General features: G+C 37.3%; 1 protein-coding gene across 2 annotated transcripts in view; it reads right to left on the bottom strand.

Moving 5' to 3' along the window:
- The window catches only part of LOC149289873 (nesprin-1-like), a 129,969-nt gene that overhangs the window by 5,057 nt on the left and 101,795 nt on the right, over nt 1-23,117 (bottom strand). Inside the window, exons 111-126 of one of the 2 annotated variants that reach the window (XM_089490176.1) lie at nt 22,937-23,099; nt 21,727-21,914; nt 20,400-20,550; nt 18,104-18,286; nt 17,682-17,819; nt 17,226-17,417; nt 16,258-16,591; nt 14,997-15,062; nt 13,511-13,653; nt 12,790-12,913; nt 11,295-11,506; nt 9,770-9,970; nt 8,018-8,146; nt 7,275-7,487; nt 4,628-4,720; nt 2,820-2,878 (exon numbers count right to left, since the gene is read on the bottom strand). In XM_089490176.1, the coding sequence (XP_089346302.1) occupies nt 2,820-2,878; nt 4,628-4,720; nt 7,275-7,487; nt 8,018-8,146; nt 9,770-9,970; nt 11,295-11,506; nt 12,790-12,913; nt 13,511-13,653; nt 14,997-15,062; nt 16,258-16,591; nt 17,226-17,417; nt 17,682-17,819; nt 18,104-18,286; nt 20,400-20,550; nt 21,727-21,914; nt 22,937-23,099 (2,589 nt within the window). The remainder of the gene's footprint in view (nt 1-2,819; nt 2,879-4,627; nt 4,721-7,274; nt 7,488-8,017; nt 8,147-9,769; nt 9,971-11,294; nt 11,507-12,789; nt 12,914-13,510; nt 13,654-14,996; nt 15,063-16,257; nt 16,592-17,225; nt 17,418-17,681; nt 17,820-18,103; nt 18,287-20,399; nt 20,551-21,726; nt 21,915-22,936; nt 23,100-23,117) is intronic. The other variant, XM_089490177.1, reaches the window with a different exon arrangement.

Here is a 23,117-nt window from a genome sequence, read left to right as displayed (position 1 = left end):
TGGGGCTTTCATGAACAGCCATCTTGCAGTGCTCAGCTTTAGAGGTAGGAGCTGCCATTGATTTTACTGCTTCCTGGGCCAACAGACCCATTATCCCCACTTGTTACGCCTACCTGTTCCGCCGGGGTCCCGCGTTGTCCCGACTCGGGTAGGCGGCTCTCCCGAGGTGCCGCTCGCGCATCCTCTCCGTGCACTGTGGCTAGTGCCTGTGGTGCCTAGGCCTGCATAACACCACTGCCCTCAAAAGCAGGACAGTGGAGCAGCTACCTGGGGCAGAGGTAGACTGTCCCCGAAAACCAGGACTGTTAGGAGGTATATATATCTCATGCAAAGAACAAAACTTACCTAATTAACATAATACTACAAATTAACTATTTATGAATTGCCCCAGCAGTTGAAGAATACAGTAAACAATTTATTAAATGCTCCAGCCATAGAAAAATGAAGTACTCTGCCTGCTCATAAGGCATGATCTATCCATGTTTACCGATCCAGTGCAAGACCAAGAACACAGCATACTATGATCAGAAGTACGGTATTTAAAATAACACAGGAGCACAGTGACAGCCTGCGCTGTTTTATCAGTTACTACCATAGCAGACATCAAACACAATCTGTTTGCCTTGCGCTTTTGATGAAGTGCTCCATTCATTTGAACCTTGCTTGTATTTCATGCTTGTCTGAATGACAAATTAAATATTGTGCTATACTGTATAACGATATAATCAACAGTGCCGGTTTAAAAAGTGAGCGGTGCAATCAGGATTGTTATTAAGACCTTGCTGGAAGCGGCAAAGCTGTTAAGACGTACACTGTGCCAGATGTCTGGCAATGCAAGATGTGAGCAAGAGGCAATGATAGCTGAATACTTCTGTTACCGTGTTCTCTTAAATCAGACATGCTTATGAGGTTGTCAGTGGACTTGCTGATTACTGATTTAACGAGAGGCATGGTGTGTGGTAAGAAAAAGTTAAAATAGGTCTTCTGAGTTTCATACATAATTTTAAGATTTCATAGAAAATAGTGTTGCATACATTGTTTACGTTAATATATATTTAAGTGTATTTCAGTCCTAAAGATTGCTTTCCATCTGCCCAGAGTCAACATGGTGACCACAAGATCAGAAAGAGCTCATATGACATAAATGCAGGGCAACCCCTATTACCTATTGGTTACAGCGCACAACTCATACTAGACAGATGGCTCAGTAAACTGTATTGATAAATTACGGCCACAATGTTACTGTATAGAAAAAAATTTGTAAAGGCACCGTAGACCTTACGTATATAATACCAAGGCGGTATTGGGTGGAATATGGCTTCCACGGCAATTGATCCGCATCTGAAAATTTACCCACCAATACTAAAAAAATTATGCCCCTGCGCACATGCACAGAACAACCCCCCCAAGCACTTTGTGGCCTTTTTTTCTTTCAGCTGAAGAATACATATTTAAGTACTTACAACTTTGATATGCATTTTTTTGATATGCATTCTGCAATGGTGGCGCTGCATGGGTCACTAGAGCATCCCTGTAAACCAAATGACTATTCCATTGGTTGCCATAGTGATAAAACCACTTTATAAACGTTGCAACAGAATCGTCTTTTATACATCAATCTCAATGTCTTGATTATTTTGCTATGTTTATGTGTCTTGTTTTCTAATTACATTGCAATTTTCAGGGGTTTTGTTTCTAGGAGATGGAATGCTTTAACCCAGAACAATTGTTTTGGACCATTTTACTCCAACAGAATGATATTTTTTGTAAATTTACCTGACATAAATATAAATAAATATATATTTGAATTTAGGCGGCACATATGTATCTTACAAGATTTATGCCATATTTGTGATAAAATCCTCAAAAGAAAAAAGCCAATAAACAATGTTACTCACAGGAACTTGGAATATGATCATGTATTCAAAAAATAATTAAAATAATGTGTTTTCCTGGAATATAGCATTTTGTTTAAATCACAATAAATATGTTTATTTTCTTGTTATATGATTTCCTAAACCTGCATTGTACATGAGGGAAATTGCTTGATTGTTAATGGTAAAGCTACACATAATGATAGGGTGATACTGGTTTGATTTTCAGTAGCGTGTAATGTAAGTGATGTGGAGTAAAATGTGTATAGGTAACCCTAACAGGAGTATGGAAAAAAATATCTGTGCAATAAAAAAATAAAAGCTAATATGAGAATAAGAAAATAGCAAATTAAAAACAGAAGCTTTTCTTTAGTAAAAAACAAAAACAAAAACAAAAAAAACCACTCAAAACAATGAAACAAGCAAAATGCTATTGTCTGAACTCTTGTAGTCAGAGAGGCAGAACTTATATGCATGGAGCAGAAGAGGTTGTGTTAGTAATGGTTAGTAGGGTTAATAAACAAGAGGTGGCACCACCAAACCTGAGGACCTTATGTTTTTCTCTTTTTAATCTGACACTGAAGAATTCAGATGAAGCAATTCGGTAAAAGTGGAAAGGTTATTAGCACCGGTCCACTTTGCTGACTTATGAATAAAGAGGATGATAAAATTACAAGTGGTGAAGAGTGGTTTACAAACCTTTACCCATTGACCGATACAAATATATCAAGCACATAAGTCCCACTGGAACTCAAAGGATTAAAGGCTTAACCATCAACCATAATGGGTAAAGGAGGTTTAGGGAAACTAAGTAACTATCTAAATCGAACTATCCAATTGGTTTGATAATTTTCAAAGTGACCAAGAGGAAAAAAGGGCTCACACGTTCATTCTATAATCCTCTTTTGGTTCTAGAAGGCTATGGAATCCAGGAGAATAAGGTACCTGCTAGGTAGATTGTTGACAGAGGGTCCAGGCTGTGAGACACTACATTTGCCCCGTGGCTGTTTGCAATGAACAGGGGGTAAAGAAAGAAGAATGTTCAGTCCAGGCAAATAAAGAACAAGCTACCGATGAAAGAAAATTAAGAAAATAAAAGGTGTAGCAAAGGAAATAAAATAAAAATCATATGAGGTGTACAATACCCGGGAAAAAAGGAAACTGGCTTTTCCTGTCAAGGATGTCCAAAATGAAAGGCAACAGCACGGTGGATGTGATGCAAATTATATTTAATGAATACATTGCCTATTTTAACAATTATTATTATATTTTATTATCATTGGCCTAGAACATTCCCTCTATGCTGCTGATATAACCATTGACATAATCATGTCACTCAAGGAATGTCACAACTCTGGTCCACAAACACTGTAAAAAGGTTGAATTATCCAAAACTGTAATATTGTATATAAACATAATATTTTATGTTAATAAAACTGTCAAGGTTCTTGTATTAACGTCGCTTCTGATTCATAACAATCTATATAAATTATCATGAGCCATCTCTTGTCATCTCTCATTCACTTAAGTTTCTACCTGATTCCATTTCATTGTATTCCAAGGATTATGGATTCCAAGGTGCTGTTCACAACCCTAAAATTGTTTTAATGTACACATAACAGTGTGACAGAGGATGTGGCCAGTTTATACAGACCCTTTGCACTGTGCCAGCACTGGTGAACTGACCTTCACGGGGTGAAAATTAGGTTCATTTTTAAAATACTTAAAGTTTCAGGGAGCCCAGCACCTATACTAATAAATGTTTCTTGATTATTAACTATATTAGTTTTCAGGACTAGTAGTATGCACGATGCTGCTTAATGTATCTAATATGAGAAAGCCATATTACTAGGAAAGATAGCGAGTGCATCTTTCATAATCTTTAGAAAGGCAAGTGTATATAGCCACTAGACATGTCAATAAAAATAATAAATAAAAGTATTATGAATTTATAAACCTATCATTTATGGGGTATGCTGGCTAATCTGATAGTTTGGGAAAATAGAGTGTTTCAGCTCATCGAGGTCACTATTTTACGCAGACCCAGCTCATCCCTTCTTGCAGAAGAAGCTCACTCCACGATGCATACCGTCCATAGGGCAGGGATTTGGGTAAGCAAAATCTTGTTTTTTACTAGCATTCAATGACCAGAATTATGAAGCCTTGCATTATTATATGAATATTGATTTACCTGACTAATAAGTGCCATGCATTTAAAGAATAAAGTTCTTTATGTTGCTGGAACAAATTTGTTTTCCAAACAGAAAACTATTTCTTGTTACGTGACCATTGCGGATCATAATCTAGGAGGACATAATAGTAATCCACGAAAAGCCAGTGTTCCTTTACATTTTGTCACTAGAAGCTACAAGAGACTAGTGAATGTAGAAAAATCAATTAAGTTGATCACAGAGTTCATAAGGACAGAGGTTACAGATGTTATTCAACTAAATTGCAAATGAATCCCACAGTTCCAACACCACAGAAAACTGATTGAAATAAGCAATAATAAATGTAGACCAAAACGTCAGCTGCCATAAAGAAAGAGAAAAAAAAAAGAAAGAAAAAGAAAATTGATGAAACTTCTTTGCTCTGGCTTTATGCATGAATGTCAGGAAGTTGTACAAGTTGAAAATTGCAATGTCAACCATTGTGGGATGTGTTCCTTGACTTCCCTAACAGGGTTGTGGTGAAACCTTTGCTCTATTTTCCTACATTATTACCAACATTTCTTAAAACGTTCTTGACATTACCGTTCTCTGTCTGCTGGGCGTGCTCCTGCCTGACACAGGGCTGAGGGACCCTGAAGTGTCCAATTCATCTGCTGAAGACCAAGACGATAACTCCTAAATTTAAAAATGAAAAACGTTAGCATCTGTAACCAAGCTGAAACAGAACAAAGTATAGTTTGTTTTTCCTAGCAAACTTTCCAAATGAACAGAACATTAACTCCTTAATGACAAAGCCCGTACATGTACGGGCTCGAAATGCATTGTTTTCAATGGGTTTTGGGACAGCCCATTGTACTTAAGGGGTTAAGTAAGTAAGACTATTACTTTAAAGCTATTGTTTTATGATAAACTACAGCTGGAGTTTTACTTTACATGTATGAAGAGAGGGGGCACATTTTAAAATGCATAAAGGCCATGTCTTGAGCACAAGACAGCGCTGTACATGGTAATATAGCTCATTATTCGCAAAAACTCGGTTTCATCTCATTTTGCCCCATTAACTACCATTATCTGTAGACCCGGAGGATGGCAGTATTGTCAGTCATGATATTCTGGCTGAGTTTTGCTATTCAAATACTACACTTATTGCTTATGACAATTCAAATGAGGCATGTTCCTCTTTAGACATGTTTATTATTCAGAGTGTCCAACTGGATAATAGAGACCGAGACATTCTACCACAATCAGTATGATAGGAAGTCAGGGTGTTGTGTAGTATAACACAGCAAGAACACATACACATATCTAATATGCAGCTGCCTGAAAACATATTATGCACACCAAAAAATCTAGCCAATTACTTTTGAAAACCTATTTTTAATCAGATACAAGTGAAAAAAAGATGGTGGGTGGTCCCATTTAAGTTGAGGGTTATGGTTGCTATTGAATCCCAATTATTTTATAATCCTTTATAATGTATAATGTTCCAAAATATTATGCAATGCTGTAGAATGACATTACAATGAGTGAATCTCAGCAGAAAGCCATGCTAATATTAAGATCCATCCATTTCTCATATATTGTCTAAACAAACGCATGAATAACAAATCTGCTCAATAATAAGGTATTTTAAGAACCTTTCTCCGATTTTGAAGTAGAGGCAGGATAAATATTTGTGGATAACAAATTTGGAATGGATAATGAACATGGAATTAAGATAATATTCTACAGGAAGCCAAACTGTTCTGTAGTAGAATATATACTCTGATTAGCCATAACATTATGACCATCTGCCTAATATTGTGTAGGTCCCCCTTTTTTGCCCCTGACCTCTTGAGGCATGGACTCCACTAGACCTCTGAACATGTTCTGTTGTATCTATTAGAAATAGATCCTTTAAGTCTTGTAAATTTCAAGGTGAGGCCATCACGGATGCATCCTGGTGCCATGTGTTCTCCAGGTAAGCAATACACATGCGCCCAGCCATCCATGCAATGGAAAATGTTATTCATCAGAACAGGCCACCTTTTTCCATTGCTTCGTGGTCTAGTTCTTATGCCCACGTGCCCATTGTAGGTGCTTTCGGCAGTGGACAGGGGTCAGCATGGGCACCCTGACTGGTCTGGGCCTACGCAGTCCCATACGCAACAAACTGCGAAGCACTGTGTGTTCTGACACCTTTCTATAAGAACCAGCATTGGCTTTTTTTAGTAATTTGAGCTACAGAAGCTCATCTGTTGGACTTGACCACATGGGACAGCCCTCAGCCTCTACGTGCATCAATGAGCATTGGCCGCCCATGACCCTGTCGTCGGTTCACTGCTTTATCTTCCTTGGACCACTTTTGATAGGCACTGACAGTCATCACAAATTGGCCTTGTCAAAGTCGCTAAGATCCTTACGCTTGGCAATTTTTCCTGCTTCTAACATATCAACTTTGAGGATGAAATGTTAATTTGCTGCTTAATATATCCCACCTACTGACAGGTGCCATGATAACAAGATTATTAGTGTTATTCATTTCACCTGTCAGGGGTCATCATGTTATCATGACCAGTATATATATATATATATATATATATATATATATATATATATATATATATATATATATATTGTGGTAAAGTGTATGGGAAAGTGTTGGATGGGGTATATATCTCACCTGGTTTCCTCAGCCAGGCACGGTGGCAAACCCAGGAGCCCTCAGGTGAGGCTTCCTATGCTCATTACTGGGGAGGAAGCCTTCAAAGAGAGGGCTGTTGGGTTTGCAGGGTGGAGGAGGGACTGAGGCAGGGAGCAGCTACAGCCAGCGCTGCAGCCCACCAGGTATGAAGCTTTACCCATGGACAACCTGTTACTTTGCTTGGTGCCAGACCTTAGGCTTGTAGAGAGGAATCCGGATGTTTAGTTAGAGCCGGACAGGCTCAGAGTTTGTTTTATTTGCAAGGGGCTCTGTGCATACATCATCTAAATAAACACGCTTGACTTTTGAAACCTGTGTGAATACTGTCATTGCCGCCCCATGTGTGAGCTGTCCCCTACAATATATATATATATATATATATATATATATATATATTGCTACACACACACCCACACAAAAGAGCAATGTTGATTGCTTTCTCTGTTGCCAACAGGGAAAAAACAAACCAAACCAAACCAAAAGTAAATCAAAACTAGACACAACAGTATGTCATCTTCCCATTGCCATTTAGAAACTTGAACTTACCAGCTGGTTACTTGAGATGTCTGAAATTTTCTCTATTTCTTTGATGTGACCGGTGACATCTTTCAGAAGTACCTTGAGCCTGTTACCGATGACATGCACTTTCTCCTTGGCTTCAAGGCAGTCCTTGCCCTCAGTATTCACTAACAGCTGAAATGACATGTCTTGTAGAGATGCCACCTTAAGCTGAGACTCCAGCAATTCACGCTTCATTTGCTGTTAGACAAGAATAGGGTCAGCAATTTATATATCTTAAGGAAAGTCCCTACCTCACCAAAAATTACAAGCTTAAAACTAAGTATTTTCTTTGCAAATTACCATATTATTAGGAGAGATTGATTAATCATCAAACTTTATAATAATTGGAAAAAAAATATTTGAGCTGAAAACACACACATATATATATATATATATATATACGTAGTTTTTGTTTGCAGGATAAGTTTCAAATATTTGAGAAAATATCAAAATGTAAAACTAATGATAATGTTTTTACAATTTAATTGCCTTCTGTATAATATATGTCAGGTTGAATTCTGTATAATATAAAATTTTGCAGCCAAAGAACTGGTACTGATAAGAAGAAGGGGTTCCAAGTAAACCCACAATTAGATTTATTTATATATAATGCTGTGGCTCTATACTAGGGCACTTTGCATGTATTACATATGTATGTTTCCAGTTTACACAATAGTGGCAGAAATACAATATTTCCAAATTTATGAAATTAATAAAACATTTTATACCATTAAAAGCTTGTGATTTTCTTGATGGGTGTCTGGATCATGGTTTGGATTGATGGGAAGAATTTGATTTTTTCTCCTGTCAATGTTTTCTAACCAAAGAAGCAGCCCGTGACTCATTTCATGAAAGTCCTATCAAAATATGCAAAATTGTTATTAACAAACAAAATGGCGTGTCTCATTAAAGTTCTACAAGCTACACAGAGGCAACTTCTGGATTTACATCGCTGGTACCTCTATATGATGGTGAAGAAACATTACAATATGTATTATATACATAATACCAGCTGGGACTAAAAGTCCAACTTGCATTTTCACTACTGCAATCTTACATCAAATTATACTTGACTATCATCAATTCTACTGCATCACAGAAGAGTTGATGAGAGCAGGATTAATTATATTATTATTTATATTATTATTCGTGTTACTTGCAGATATGGATTATTCCTTCTCCGGAGTCCCTACTACCAACAAAGCCAATAAAATAAACAGAAATGAAAAAGGTTTATACATGAATAATATAAATCAAACAAGTAAAAAATATGTAAAAATTGGGCAGGGGTAATGATAAACTCTCTGTCTCTGTCCTCCCCCGTTACCCCATGTTTATCTTCTCCCCATATACTATTCTACTGCATTTATAACACTCCATCCCACAGGGGTCTGTGCATCCCTGAGGATTATTACTCCACCATGGCACATAAATGTCAATTTACTAAAGTCATGTATATTTAGGAAATAATAAATACAGACTTAATTTCATAAAATAACTACATTTCATATAATCGAAAGATTTTTCTACACCATAATTATAGATACATATACATATTATGGACTTTAACTGAAATGCAAGTCTACTGTTCATTCACCTGTACATTGCTGACAATGCACTTGGCAACGAATGTAAGTTATTAGGAGCTTGCATTCCAGTAGCCTACAAACTACAAAGGGGAAAACTTTTGGCCTCGGTAAAAAAAGAACAAAATAATAACTACATTTCCTTTCTTGGGATCTGATCATTCTGTTTTTCAGGTAATTCATTAATTGCAAGGTCCAATAATTCTTTAAAATGTTCTGGCCAAATTGTCAGCTTTTGTTTCATAATTTACTGGTTTCTGCTTTTTAATATTTTATTCTTTATTTAATTTATGATACCAATGAGAGGATCACTTATGGAATGGTATATTCCAGCGGCATTTTGAAACCCTTCTAAAAAAAGTAACTATTGCTTCTGGAGATAAAACACTCCTTTGCATCAATTATTCTGATGCAAAACTTGAAATGTGGTCATCAAGCTAAGGTATTTCATTGAGTTGTTTTTTACATTGGGGCACAGTTATGCTAGAACAGGAAAGGGCCTTCCCCATACTGGTGTCACAAAGTTGGAAGCATACAATTGTCTAAAATGTCTTTGTATGCTGTAACATTAACATATGCACCGTGATTGTGCAGATGTTGCTTCCAGAGGCAGTATGGAAACTGTGAGTGATACTACAGAGGACTGGCGAATTTTACACGCCACATGCTAAAGCCACTGAGTGAGCATGGTCTACTGCTTCATAGCTGAGCTGTTGTGACTCCTAGACGACTCAACTTCACAATAATAGCATTTAATTATGGGAATTTCACTGAAACACCTAAACTCAATAATTAGGAGGGGTGTCCACATACTTTTGGCCATATAGTGTACTTCTCAATGACCCCCTCTTCAGGACTGTGTTTGTAATGTAGCAAAAACAATATACTACAGACCTGGCACTGCATTAAAGCATCTTGCAATGAACAACGCCACCCGTCCAGTGTGCTGCACACATGTTCCCATTTTACATTCATTTGACTGAGACGTTCTTGAAGCTCGTTAGTCTCCGTGGTGTCCACTTGGGTAAATTCTGAGCTACACAGGTTAATGGAGAGGACAATTGCTTTTCGGGTATCCAAAGCCTTCTGAAGCTCCTGAGATAACACAAAAGGAGGAATTCACTTTCATGAAGGTTCTCAAAAATGTATCAATGTGTAAATGCTCGCCAGTTACACATTGATGAAGAGGTGGTGAGTACTTTGAAACGTTTGTGTTGTGGTTTGCCCATCATATGAATAAAGCTGTGATTATTTTACAAGACAACATGTACAATTTTCTATTGTGCCACCAAAGGTATAGAATTGTTGCCATAGAAAGAGAACAAGCCAAGCTGCTAATTGATTGAAAGCTTTCAAAAATACCTTGTTCTCTTCAGGCATATTATGCATTTGAAGCAGAAATTGCTCATAAATTTACTGTATACAGTAACATACAGAGAAACAAAAAGAAAAATGCAAATATATGTAGCACAAGCGTAGGGAACCGCTTTAGTCAAAATGGATTCTTTGGGTCACCATGTTAATGGGGAATTTCTGGACAAAGAGGGAAAGGAAGATGTGGGAATACAAACTAATGCTAAAGTCAGACACCCTTAATTGAAGCCTGAAACATGAACAACAATTTATGTCGCACTATACATACAATAAATCTTGTACACAGACACATAGTCTGCAGCAGTCTACAACGCCAAAAGAGACTACTCTTGCCAAATGCTGCATTTCACACTAACACACTAAATAAGAAATTGTTTTAACATCACTACACAAATGTAATCTCAATTCACAATCCTTGTACCGTGCTGTGTCTGTCTGTATGTTACTATATCAATTTATTAGCAATTTCAACACCTATGAATTATTCGCTAGGTGCTATTATTTAACGAATGAGAACCAAATCTCTCAGCTGGTCTTTTTCCAGCAATTTCTTTCTTTTAGATTTCTTTAGAATGCTAAAATGACTTTTTATAAAAACCGAGCAGTCTAGGTATTCTCTTAATAAAGCAGCCCTGCCCACATATAAATAATTTTCCATAGCATTACTATTGTCCATATTTCAGAAATCTGCCAAAGACTCTGACTTACCACAATGATTTAGTCAACAATGTTTTGATCTCTACAACAAGCATCAACAACAAGCATCTGAGAGCATTGAGCTTAGTTCAAGGAACTTAATCTTGATTCATCTGTGAATCTTTTCATTGGTAAACTTTATGACCTCAGAGCTCAGAGTCCAACTAATTATTTCTGGTTGGCTCCATAGAACACAGACATGGAGGTTTTTCTTATTTGAATTGAAGATGCAGTCTACAGACGAATAATGTTTAATGAAAATTTTCCAACACAATCTATTTTGGTGAATAAGGGCACCGTGTTCTAATAAGATTACACATTTTAAAAGGGTATGATATGCTGTGCTTACCTTAAGTTTTTTAATTCTGAGTTCAATTGTTTGAATATCAGTGCTAACGTCCAGTCGCCGTAGTCGTTCGAGCTCTTCCTCTGTGTCTCCGAGCCAGTCCCAGATATTAGAGAGGTCAGACATAAATTGCTGCCACTGCTGAAGTTTTTGTTTCATTCGGAGCTCCTTATTTAGTGCTTGTGCGTGGATTAATTCCCACCTCTCGATAACGCCTGCATAAACAATAACATTAACACAATGATATAATGCTACAGCAGGCAAAGAGGATTATTAGTCAAGTATATATTGATCTTCTATATTAAAAGCGGTTTTACATGAACTAAACTAGGTATGTGTGTAAGGTTGAACTTGATGGACTAAAGTCTTTTTTCAGGGGTAGGCAACCTTGGGCACTCCAGTTGTTGTGGACTACATCTCCCATAATGCTCTTACAGTCATAATGCTGGCAAAGCATCAAGGGAAATGTAGTTCACAACATCTGGAGTGCCGAAGGTTGCCTACCTCTGTACTATACTATACTATACTATACTATATTAAACAGTGGAATAACCACTTAACCATAGAAGCAGAACTAAACTCTGTGATAAAATGAATACAAAGAAGCAGTGGTTAAAAATGCCGAGGGCTCAAAGGACAGGACAGGAGAATGAGTGACAATCTACACAACTCCCTTATTCTAAAGAATCAAGTACCGTCCTGGATCCCTGACAAACATCTATCAAACCTAAGTCCTGTATGGCAAATCTGGGGTAGTTCCCGGTTACAGGGGTACCTTCCTGATGTACCTGCCTGTGTGACACACCTGAAGACAAACATACTGTCTTAAAAGAAGAATCATCTCATGTCCCTAATACTTCTGTCTTCCCCTATTTACCTAATTAAAAGCTTATTGAGAAAATTAACAGGTTCAATTTGTGTGTCAAGTATCCAGTACATGAAACCAGTCAATGCTCTGGAGAGTACATTACAGAGACCTTAACATCCTAAGAACAGGACTGGATTCAACAAACTAGATGAATTATTCTCTCTGAAGTGAGTATCCTCTCCGAAGTAAGTGAAAGAGGCAATAAAATATGGCATGTACCTTTTGAACTATGAAACAATATACCTATCCATCCTTTTTATCGAATGTAATAGTTTGTCAAGTCTAGTTTTGCCATACTGTTTGAATGTATGTACTGAAAAAAAGTGCTCCGTAAATTGTTGGGGCTTTATAACTATAAGATAAACATAATTTCAGTGATACTCTTACTTAAAAAATACGAAATAAAAAGCACGATATAGTGACATTTAATCAGCGCTTTAAACGTACAAAAGTCAAATGAGGGGCTCTTGAAATGAAACATGGCAGCTCCCTAATAGCTTTATGATACAACTAAGGAACTAAGGAAAACCCACACGTTTGTAAGGTGATAGGATAGGATGAATCCAAGGTAATTCAGAGCTTGATGTAACCAGAGTCTGCTAATTTGCATGATTTAGAAAACCTACTTACCAGCTGATTTAGTCTCAGTGCTTTTTAAATTAGTGAACCCGGAAAACTCTTCTTCTTCCTTCAGTTTCTCACTAACGTTCCTCACGGTGTCTATGCTCCCTCGACACTCTCTGAGAAGTTTCATCTGTAAATCAAACAACAAAGATGCAGATTTCCAGAGTAGTAAGAGGCTGATGCATGTTTCCAGAGCTCACCTACTTAAAAAGTCTAGTATCTATTAGAAGGAGAAGAAAAGGGAGATCACCAGGTATTGTGGAAGCACAACATCCGCGAAGCTTAGCCAGTCTATAAAAGATGACTTCTTGTGAGCTCTATATCCACAACGGTGGGAAGTCACTGTTGGCTATCTCTGCTCTTGAAGAATATTTGCCACTTATACCTGCCTGTACTACTTGGAGAGGAACATTGTAACATACACTCAATGATGACTGGTCTATAAATCTAATAACTAAATCATTAAATCCACCCGCATTTAACACACAACTTTTTGGTAATCTTAATTGTGATTTTCACTAACTTATACAACTTTCATTCTAATATTGGTAAATTGTTGTATCCTTTTTTTAACCCTTTAACCCCATGGAAAAGAATGCATTTTGAGCCCGTACATGTACGGGCTTTGTCATTAAGGGGTTAAGTTTGTGTCCTTTTTTTAAGTTTGCAAATAATTAGCAATGCGTAGTACTCGGCTGTGACAGATAACACAATTGAAGATACTTACATAACCCATGTAACTCGAGTCTAGCTCAGGCCCGGTGGGTGTTTTAGAGCGTATGGCATTCTCTGCCAGTTGCAGGTGGAAGCGGCTGGTGTCCAGTGCTTTGTCAAACTGCTGGATCTGAGTCTCTAAAGGACTTAATTCTGCTTCAGACAACACAAAAACACCAAGACATATAAAACATCATGTCTGCGTTCTCAAAACTGCGTTAAATTACTTTAAAAACATTAAAACATAACATGTTCGATAAAGAAAATTAGTGCAGCCAACATGCAAAAGAAGACATTAGTACCTGCGAAAAGAATTCACGACAATACTTAGTAAGGATTAGTATGCCGGGTTTGGGCATTAACACAACAATGAAACAATAAGTGTTTGCGTGACGACAAATGCTTGTCATTTATGGATTACACTCACACATTAATATAACACATGACATTTAAAACAGATATTGTCTTTGGTCTATTGTTGTTCTGCATAATTTCCATTAAGTGAGCGGCAGTATTACTTAATAAAATCCCATCCATTCCAAAGTTTCACGGTGTCAAAATGAAATGATTTTTGGCTTTGGGGAGATTTTTATCATATTTGTTCACTGAAACATACACTGATATTTAAACCACATGCCCTAGTGATACGTTTCCCCTTTGAGGCCTATCCAATGCTTTAGCATGCAGCTGCCTACTGCATATCTGCATATGACTTTAGCATACAGCCCCATGGCCAGTAGGTAGCTGCATGCATGTCATTTATCAGCCACTGGCTCATAACTATGGATGAAACATAATATGTACACATTTACATCTTCTGCGCAATAAGGGTAATATAATGTATAATCGTTTTCTACCTTTCACTCACTCTACCCCTACCGTGACTGCCTGAACCACTCAACAACCAGGAAGCAGAAACGTAACCCCTTCGCGACCAAGAACAAACTATTACGCACTATAAAACATGGATATAATAGTAAGCCCTATGGTTTTCCCTGCTGTTACATGTGAGATCAGACAGCCTGGGGTCTTCCTCTGTCAGCAAAAAAAGTAAAATTGCAATATATATATATATATATATATATTACATACTATGTAATATAAAGAGTGCTATAAAGATAACGTCATATCTATGCTTGCAAAAAGAATATATAACTTGCGTGGATACACTAAACCTGGAAAAGGGGAATAATAAGGTACCACAAGCCAAAATAACAAAATCATAACTGTAATAACAAAAACACTGAACTGTAATTTAGCAGTAAGCGTTATATATTTGCAATCACAGACAAGAACATTAATTATGGCCTTTACTATTAAGTGTTAAATTCCTGATGGCTGCATTTGTTAGGTATTTATTTCAAAGGCTAATGTTAGTTAAACAAAAAGCATGTTCTCCTGCACTATGTTAGGTGAATGGTCTGGTTGAAGCAGTGATATGAGGGTGGTGCTTCTCCAGTAATGGTGACAATAAGGCTCCAAGTTGGCCCTTAGCCTACCAGAGGTTTTCAGAATATTCTCAGTAATTTTTATATAGGCTTCTGGACTTTCAGGAATCTCTACATCTGTAAAGATAAAGTACAGTCTGAGTACGTAGTGATGTGTTTCTCTTCCAAGTTAAAAACCAAAGGGTCAAAACAAGAGTAATATGACCCAGAATGGACACCAGCTGAGAGCTGTGACTCTCAAAGCCATGGTCGGTCCTGCACTGCAAAATATGGACACTATCTGTGCACACAGAGTCCAAAGGCTTAAATCAGGGATACTGGAATGAATAGAATACTGCATATTTTCAATAAGATTTCAAATTTATATTTAAATTTGAATAATATTATAACTGATAGACGATACTCTAGAAGCTAGTTGATCCCCCTCAGTCATTAACTTTGTTTAATGTGGGATGAGACTGATTTAAGATGGAAACAGTGAAAGTAGTTTTACTAGGACAACAAACTCTCCTTTTTTGCAGATTTAGTTTACTAAAGTTTATAGAAAACCAGAACAAGAAGAAACATACAGGTTGCCTTAAATAGATTTAAAGCATTGTAATCAAGTAGAAGTGGTACACACAACATAAAATAACAAACATCCAAAATCATACTCGACACATATTAAGCATGTCTGTTAATATTTCTTAACACATAGTGTTATACAACACCTTGCAGGTCTTTGGTCTTCTCCTGCAGGTAAAAGAATGCCTACTTTAACATTAAGGTCAACAGAGCGCAAGTGCTGAGTTGAGCATCTATAAAATGAGTAGGAACTTAACTTGTGACATAGCAGTTCTGTTACACCAGCTTGTAAGTTGAGTTCAAATTCATTTTTAATAAAAAAAAATAATTACTTGGGATAATGGGATCTGAGATGCCTGGTGCAATCACCAAGTCACCAGCCTAGTTCTCCTTCATTTTTAAAAGAGAAATCAGCTCATGAAATCAGAGATGCTTGGTGCAATTATCTAGTCATCAGTCTATTTTTTATTAGGTTTTAATAACAAATTCAACTCATGAGATCTGTTAATCTCTGTCAAAAGCTACTGTCAAAATGGGCATTTCGGTAAAGGGTGCTAGAAGAATTACATAAAATGTAAGAATACATGCCAAAACCAGACTATGGGCCTTGCAACAATTACCATATTATGCATGTAAAAATCTTATTTTAGACTAGGTAACTAGAATAGCAAAATAATATCATATTTCACTACATTAGGAAAATAAATGTGTCTGTTACAATGGAAACAAAGTGAGAAAGTTTTATTACCAGTAATACCAGATGCTCCTTGAAGGAAATATTTTTTATCTTGTTGATCTTCTTCCCCATCTGAGTGTAGTGCTTGAGCAACCGCTGTCTCAAGATCTCGACTGAGATCGTAGTCATGGTCCCATTCCAATGGGATGGAGTCCATGCTTGCGGGGGTGTCTCGACCTGATCTTTCACTTCTCATGGGCACTATTAGCGACAATGAGTGATTGGAGGAAGGCAGTGGTGAAATTATTCCACCCGTGGCCTTTGTGTGCCACTGGATATCAGACAGATCTGCTCCATCATCCAAATCCATCTCTCGGTCAGAGAAGTCACGCTCATCATCAGTCAGCTAAGAATAATAGGCAGGGGAATAAAGAGTCATGGACCACTTAATTTATTTTATGCTTCAAAGACACCAAATTTCATACAAAATAAAAATCAAGATGAACTTCATAAAGCAGAACTGACTAAAATGAATATTTACTAAAGGTGGTACATTATTTGACTGAACACCAGAAGGTCATGTGAGGCCGGTGCTCCGTCATAGAAGCCTCGGCGGAAGTCCCAGCAGTAGCGGGGGTTGTCTGCGTCCATCGAGTGGACGTTCGCTGGGTGCCAGAGAAGAGAATTCCCAGCAGCAGGGGAAGGTATGCGCGATGCGCGTAGACAACCTCCGCTGCTGCCTGCGCTTTCACCAGCACTCGATGATAGAAGCCTCGGTGGAAGTGCCAGCAGCAGCTGAGGTTACCAGACAGGAGGATCCAGGTCCCCTTCAGTGCTGCGGGGGATCTGGATCTTAGTCTTATTATACGTTAAGGGGATTTTTCAGAGCATTTTGACACCTGTACTTACATGAGGAGGAACAAAAAAGCTGAAATGTTCAGTAGGAGTTGAGTTGGAAAAAAGTTAATATATATCAAAGACTGTACGTCCTCACTCTTAATTACTATAAAAATGCATACATAAAAAAATGTGTCATATACCGGAAGTCGAGTCAGTTTCTTGTGATAACGCTCAACACGACCAAAGACCTCCAAACAGTATCTCCTGAGTTCATCCAGTTCTTCTTCAATCACAGCTGCATCCATCGGTTCGCTCTTTTCTATTAGTTGCTCTCCTTGGGTAATAATTTGATTGATTTTGCTGTTGTTTAATGATATCTCTTCTTGGAAGGCCTTTGAGAAAGGAAATTGTTTTATTGTTATGATGATATTTATGCACTTTGGGATTTTTAACATTAGGCTGTCCGTATGCTCCCATCATCCAACTTGTCTGATTTATTTATAACAGAAGACTGCAGTGGACATTTTTTAAAAGGCAGTTTTAAGCAAGTTAAAACAAAGAAAACATTTTGTAATCTGCTATTCTAACATTAATTGTAACTAGCCAGCATCCTCTAAAAGCAACTGACAGTAACTGATTAAGGCTTGATGGCTTACCTTAAGTTGTTTTATTTTTGCGTGCACATCACACTCTGAAAAATGTTCAATATTGGTTAACTGAAGGTCCATCTCTGTTAGCCAGACAAGTATACTGTCCCGAGCTGTCTCAAACTCCTCACGTTGACCAATAAAATGCTGAAAAATCAAGAGTAACACACTTTATTAGTTGAAAACACCCTTTTCTGTGTTGGTTTCATAAAATGTTTCATCTTTGACTAAAAACTCAATTTTATTTTGGGTAATACAGCAATACAATTTTTTCTTATTATTTCAGAACATAATCTGTAGATAATTACATCAGAACTGGTGATTACTTTTGTCTTCTTCCAAAAATCAAGAGAGGTGTCTTGCAGTAAAACATCTATAGTTATATGGTAGGTAGGCTAACTACCTAGCATTGCTTGTTGTTTGACACTGACCTTCAGCCTCCGCAGGATGGAAGCAACTCTCTTCTGTAAGTTGTCCCACCTCTGGTTGCCTTCATGGACCATCTGCTTTAGCTTACAGGCCGAGTCTGTGCGGTTCTCCCGGGCGAGGCGGCGGTACTGTTTGTTAATGAGCTCTAGCTGAGTTAAGCTCTCATGAACCTGTCTTTGGAATGCCTGAAGACATATAAGTAAAATCTATAATAAAAATCACACTAGAAAAAAGCATTGCCATGCCATACATACATACTGAAAATCATTATGATCACTCTGATATTGATTATTACCAAACACAATTATTCTACAATGTAGAATTACTTACTAGGTATTAACTATAAAAATAAATTTAGGGCAGTAGGTAAACAGCATTAAAACCGACATAAACTTATGAATCCCCACCATTCTTGGAGAGATGAAGGTGAGAAACAAGACACTCCTGGTTTAAAACAAAAGAACCCGAAGAATCTGTGATATATAATTTGCTAAAAAAAAAAAATTCGTTTCTACATGTTCATTACCGTCTTATTTTTGATTATTTTACTAAATTATTTTCTATTTTGCTGAAAAGACATGGATCTTTTACCATAGTATCCAATAGTATCCAAAAGTACCACAAAGTACTTCAATACGGATACTTCTTTTGGTGACGCTGTCTGGGGCATTAAACTCTCTCTCTTTTAAGCTTTAACATATCTCACCAAATACCATATTTTCAGAAAAAGTTTCCTTGATCTGTATTTCTTATGGTCATTGCTACAGTCATTAATAGATGTAACTAGTTAATCATCAGTGACTAAAACATTTGTCCCATTGCTATTGCATGAGTACTCGGAATAACAGTCATCAAGGTGATATTATATTACATGGGAAAACACCATCCTGCCAAATGCTCCTGTTTGTTTTGCAAAATACTACATAAGGGGGGGTTACTTCACACTTATTTTAATCTACCATTAAAACACTTGTTTTAATCTACCATGTGTCAGAGTGCTGGATTACACACTTTGCATGATGCTGTGCACACACACACACACACATGCGGCACCCGTTCCGTTTAAAAAAATACTTAGACATTTATATATAATGAGTGTTTTTTTTTTTTTTCTAACTACAAGTTGCTGTGTCTTGTAACACAATGGGTGTTATACTGGGGGCAGCTGGGACGGTTTCAGACAGCTGAAGCATAACTGCAGCTTCTACATGCATGGGCCAGAGCGATACACAGTTAGTGATTATTAGGTTATACAGCAAGCTTCATTGGCGGACGCACTTCAAATTAGTGCAATTACTGATGTATTCTTTTAATAGTTGACATTTTGTTTATTTTTATTGATGTTACTTTTAGGCCAGAACAATATGTTACTGAAATTTCAAGCACGGAAATAATTAGCGTCTGGATCCTGTAGTCTGTGTAGTGTCAAGAATCGAAATGGTACGCGTTGGTTTTAGGGTATATGCCTCATGATCATGAGCACTAGTAACACATCTAAGCTCTGTGTAGCTGAACAAATTGATCCATCTGGTTGATCTACATATGGTGTGGAATTTGTATCTATACATTGTCTGAAGACTGCTAGGCATCAATGGCATGTAAGATTTGTGTGACAGAAGCATGAACATTGCTGCTCATTTGAATAAAGAAACACACAACTTGATGACACATAAGAACCATTGGGCCCAATCTAGCCTGTCCATTATTTCTGCTGGAAAAAAAACCCCTCAAACCTTATTTGATCCTTGGTCTTGATTTATATTCAGATTAGCCCACTGCCTATCCTTTGCAGGATTTCCATCATTGTGCTTGCCTATTACCACTTTCTCCATCCAGTAAGACTTACTTAAATGACATCTAAGCCTATTACCCTATCATTCTAGATTATGTTCTAACATGTCTCCAGCTAAGACATATACACCCCGATCTTTTATGTTAAACCCATTTTATGTATTTAAAAGTATCTATCTTATATTATACAATTACTAAAATATTCCTTTCAAATGCATATGGCCTACTCAGACCTAATTGTTCAACTGTGCTTGTCCACTTAGAAAAAAACCCATTAACTGTGTTTTCTAGTATGCTAAGCAAATACATGACATTCATGTTTTCTCAAGGACGTTAGCCTTTGAAGGTTTAAGTACGGTGGTGGATGGGGGTCACCAAGTATGTTCCAATGTAAAAAAACAACAATACTGTTGTGTGAGTAAGGATGAACTGCTTTGACATATGGGGAAGTGGAACACCTCATTTATTCAATACAGTAAAACCAGTCCCAATTACTACAAAGATCACCTCAAACTTTTTCATCTCTTCCTTGGCAACTGTGTAGAGCACGCCGGCAGAACTGGGAAAGGCAGCTGTCCTTTCAGAAACCTGAAGCCAATCTTCAAACCGGGAGGTATCATCAAGGAACTTCTGCCACAGTCTCCAGGTTTCTTCAATCCTATGGGTGAAATAGGCATTCTTTATTATATCTTCCATAATATTTTGTTTGCCCTAGTAAGAACTCTTTACCTGATGAGGACCCTGCGTCTCGTCTCTGTTACTGTATGATTTACATGCAACAGCTGCAGCGTAGAAAAAAAAAGTGGCAGCCGGCCAGGCTGTGCCATTAATACTTGATAAATGTACAACTGCTTTTGCCGGATTAAACCAGTTGCTTTTTTTTTTTGCTGAAGCTCTACTTAACAAAAAGAACATTATAAAAGCACTGCCAGCCCATGGTAGATAAATGTCAGTATAACACACCGTTTGCCCGGTATCAACATAATCAATATGAACCCCACAACATCAAAATAAATCATCAAACGATTAGGAAATAAGAATTCAATTATCGCCACTGACAGAGCCCCCAGATGTTATTGTTTCATAATGAGTTGCATTTAGTAGATCAGCAACAAGCACAAAAAAATATTGCCCTTCTCTCTTCCCTATGTTTAAACCCCTTTCGAGCTCATTTATCTCAGATTTCCTATCTTTAACCCTTCCAATTTACCTCTAATCTCCTTCTTACTTGTTACTGTAGACTTAAAAAGATTTCACAAAAAAACATGAAAAAATGTATATAGAAGTTAAAATTATACACGCTTCCTAGTATATCCAAAGCATGCCTTCACTATTTATATCAGACTTGTGCAAATAGACCAAAATAGCGTTCGGGCAAATTTTTGGTTTCGTTTTTGGTCCGTTAGTTTTCGGACAACAAATTTCTGTGTTTTGCATCTTTGGTTCTAACATTATAAAGTTATTCAAAATACATGATGCAAGTGATTTACCTCTTGTCCCCTTGAAGGGGTAAATGCAAGAATGAATGTTAATAATTAAATAATAATTTCATTTTTAAATATACAATGATGCTTTCAATAGTGCACCCCAGTATATAAACATGGTTAGTCATTTTTATTAATGAGTTTTCTGGGTGTAAAAGTTAAGTTGCTTCCAGTGGAATATTTTTAAGTGGTCGTCATGTCTAGGTCATTTCTGTTCTCCTTGTGGAGCTATTATAGGCCGTCTATGTGGACTTGAGGGAAGGAAGGTTTATTTCTGCTACTTTTTTGAAAGATTGAAAGATGTCAATGTACCCCACACTAAAGACAATCATAGTATTTGAGATCCTTACTTCAACCTCCTCTCCATAGACATGGCACAGATGTTTCTCCACCTGCGGTCTAGACCTCGAGTGGCTTGCTGAATGGATTCGCACTCCGTGTCAGTGGCACAAGCATCGCAGTCATGAAGAAGGACTTCACAAAGGTTCAGGACGGAAGCGACTCCAGTACTATGCTTTTCAATGTCTCTCTGCAAATCCTGAAAAAAGGAGCTTGTTTATACAGCGGCAAAAGTTACAGTTATTTCAATCTTCTTGTACAAATACTACGGTAAACTTTGGGACCTTTTTTCCATACAGGAACAACCTTGGCAATTGCATTATTAACCTACAAGTCTGCACGCAGCTTGGTTTTACATAACAGCATGTGGCTTATTTAGATATAACGTGTTAACATTGTGCCATAAGCTACATTGATCTCCCAATTAAGATTCTTTACCATACAGTAGGTGTAAACCACCTATAAGTATACCAGATACCTGCACACTGCAAAAGGTTCATAAAAAATGTCAAGTTTCTGCACACATTATTTAGAAAAATACATAAAGCAGTCCAATGTTGATGGCATAATCCTTCAAAGTATCTAATTAAAAAATTAAGGCATATGCATGCATTAAATAGTTAATAAAGCTCTTGAACACTGTTAATCCCAATAGGACTGAATGACCAGCAATGCAATGCAAATTAGAGTGTATTTTGTGTCTGTAATTAAAAAAATGAAAGGTTGTGAATGACATACTAGAACTTCAAATCAATCAGACGTACTTGCCTACTGGAATGGATGGTCTACAGCCAATATTTACTTACCGCCGGTGCCAGGAAAGGCTACTTTAGCAATGAACTGTCACTCCAGTCCTGTGACAGAAACCTCACCAAAATATATGTACTACAATAAAAGACACTTTGACCATGTAGAAGGTAGAAAACACAGTGTCGTATAACATCTTAGTACACTTTTCTGGACACATTCAGCCGGTATTTTCTGCATACTTTAATATATGCTGAAATAGAAGCTTTAATTCACTTTCACTGGTTTAGCTGAGGTACCATACCTGTTTCAGTGAAGCCACTGAGGTTCTTCTCTGACATCCATGGTTGGAGCATTGGCAACCAAGTGTGTTTCCAGTACTTGAACATCTTGCGATGTGGTGCCAATGCTTTTTACCGTTTATTTCACGATTATACTCCAGAGAGGAGTGTACCTTACATATTTTGAGTTTACCTGCTGCTCATTTAGTTTCCTTTGTATCTCCTCAGAGTCGCTGGTTTCGTACACAATTGGCTTGGACAACTCAGATTCAATATGGACCAGCCATGATCTCAGGCTACTCATATTCTTATCCAGCTGTTGTACTGCAACAAGTGTCTCCTTTAACTTCTTCACTCTGCAGAAAAATGAATTT

This window comes from Sceloporus occidentalis, unplaced genomic scaffold (genome assembly GCF_023333645.1).
Source record: "Sceloporus occidentalis isolate IW3139 unplaced genomic scaffold, rSceOcc1.0.p SCAF_42, whole genome shotgun sequence".
NCBI classification, from domain to species: Eukaryota; Metazoa; Chordata; class Lepidosauria; order Squamata; family Phrynosomatidae; genus Sceloporus; species Sceloporus occidentalis.
This window is presented reverse-complemented; position numbering and strand designations above follow the sequence as displayed.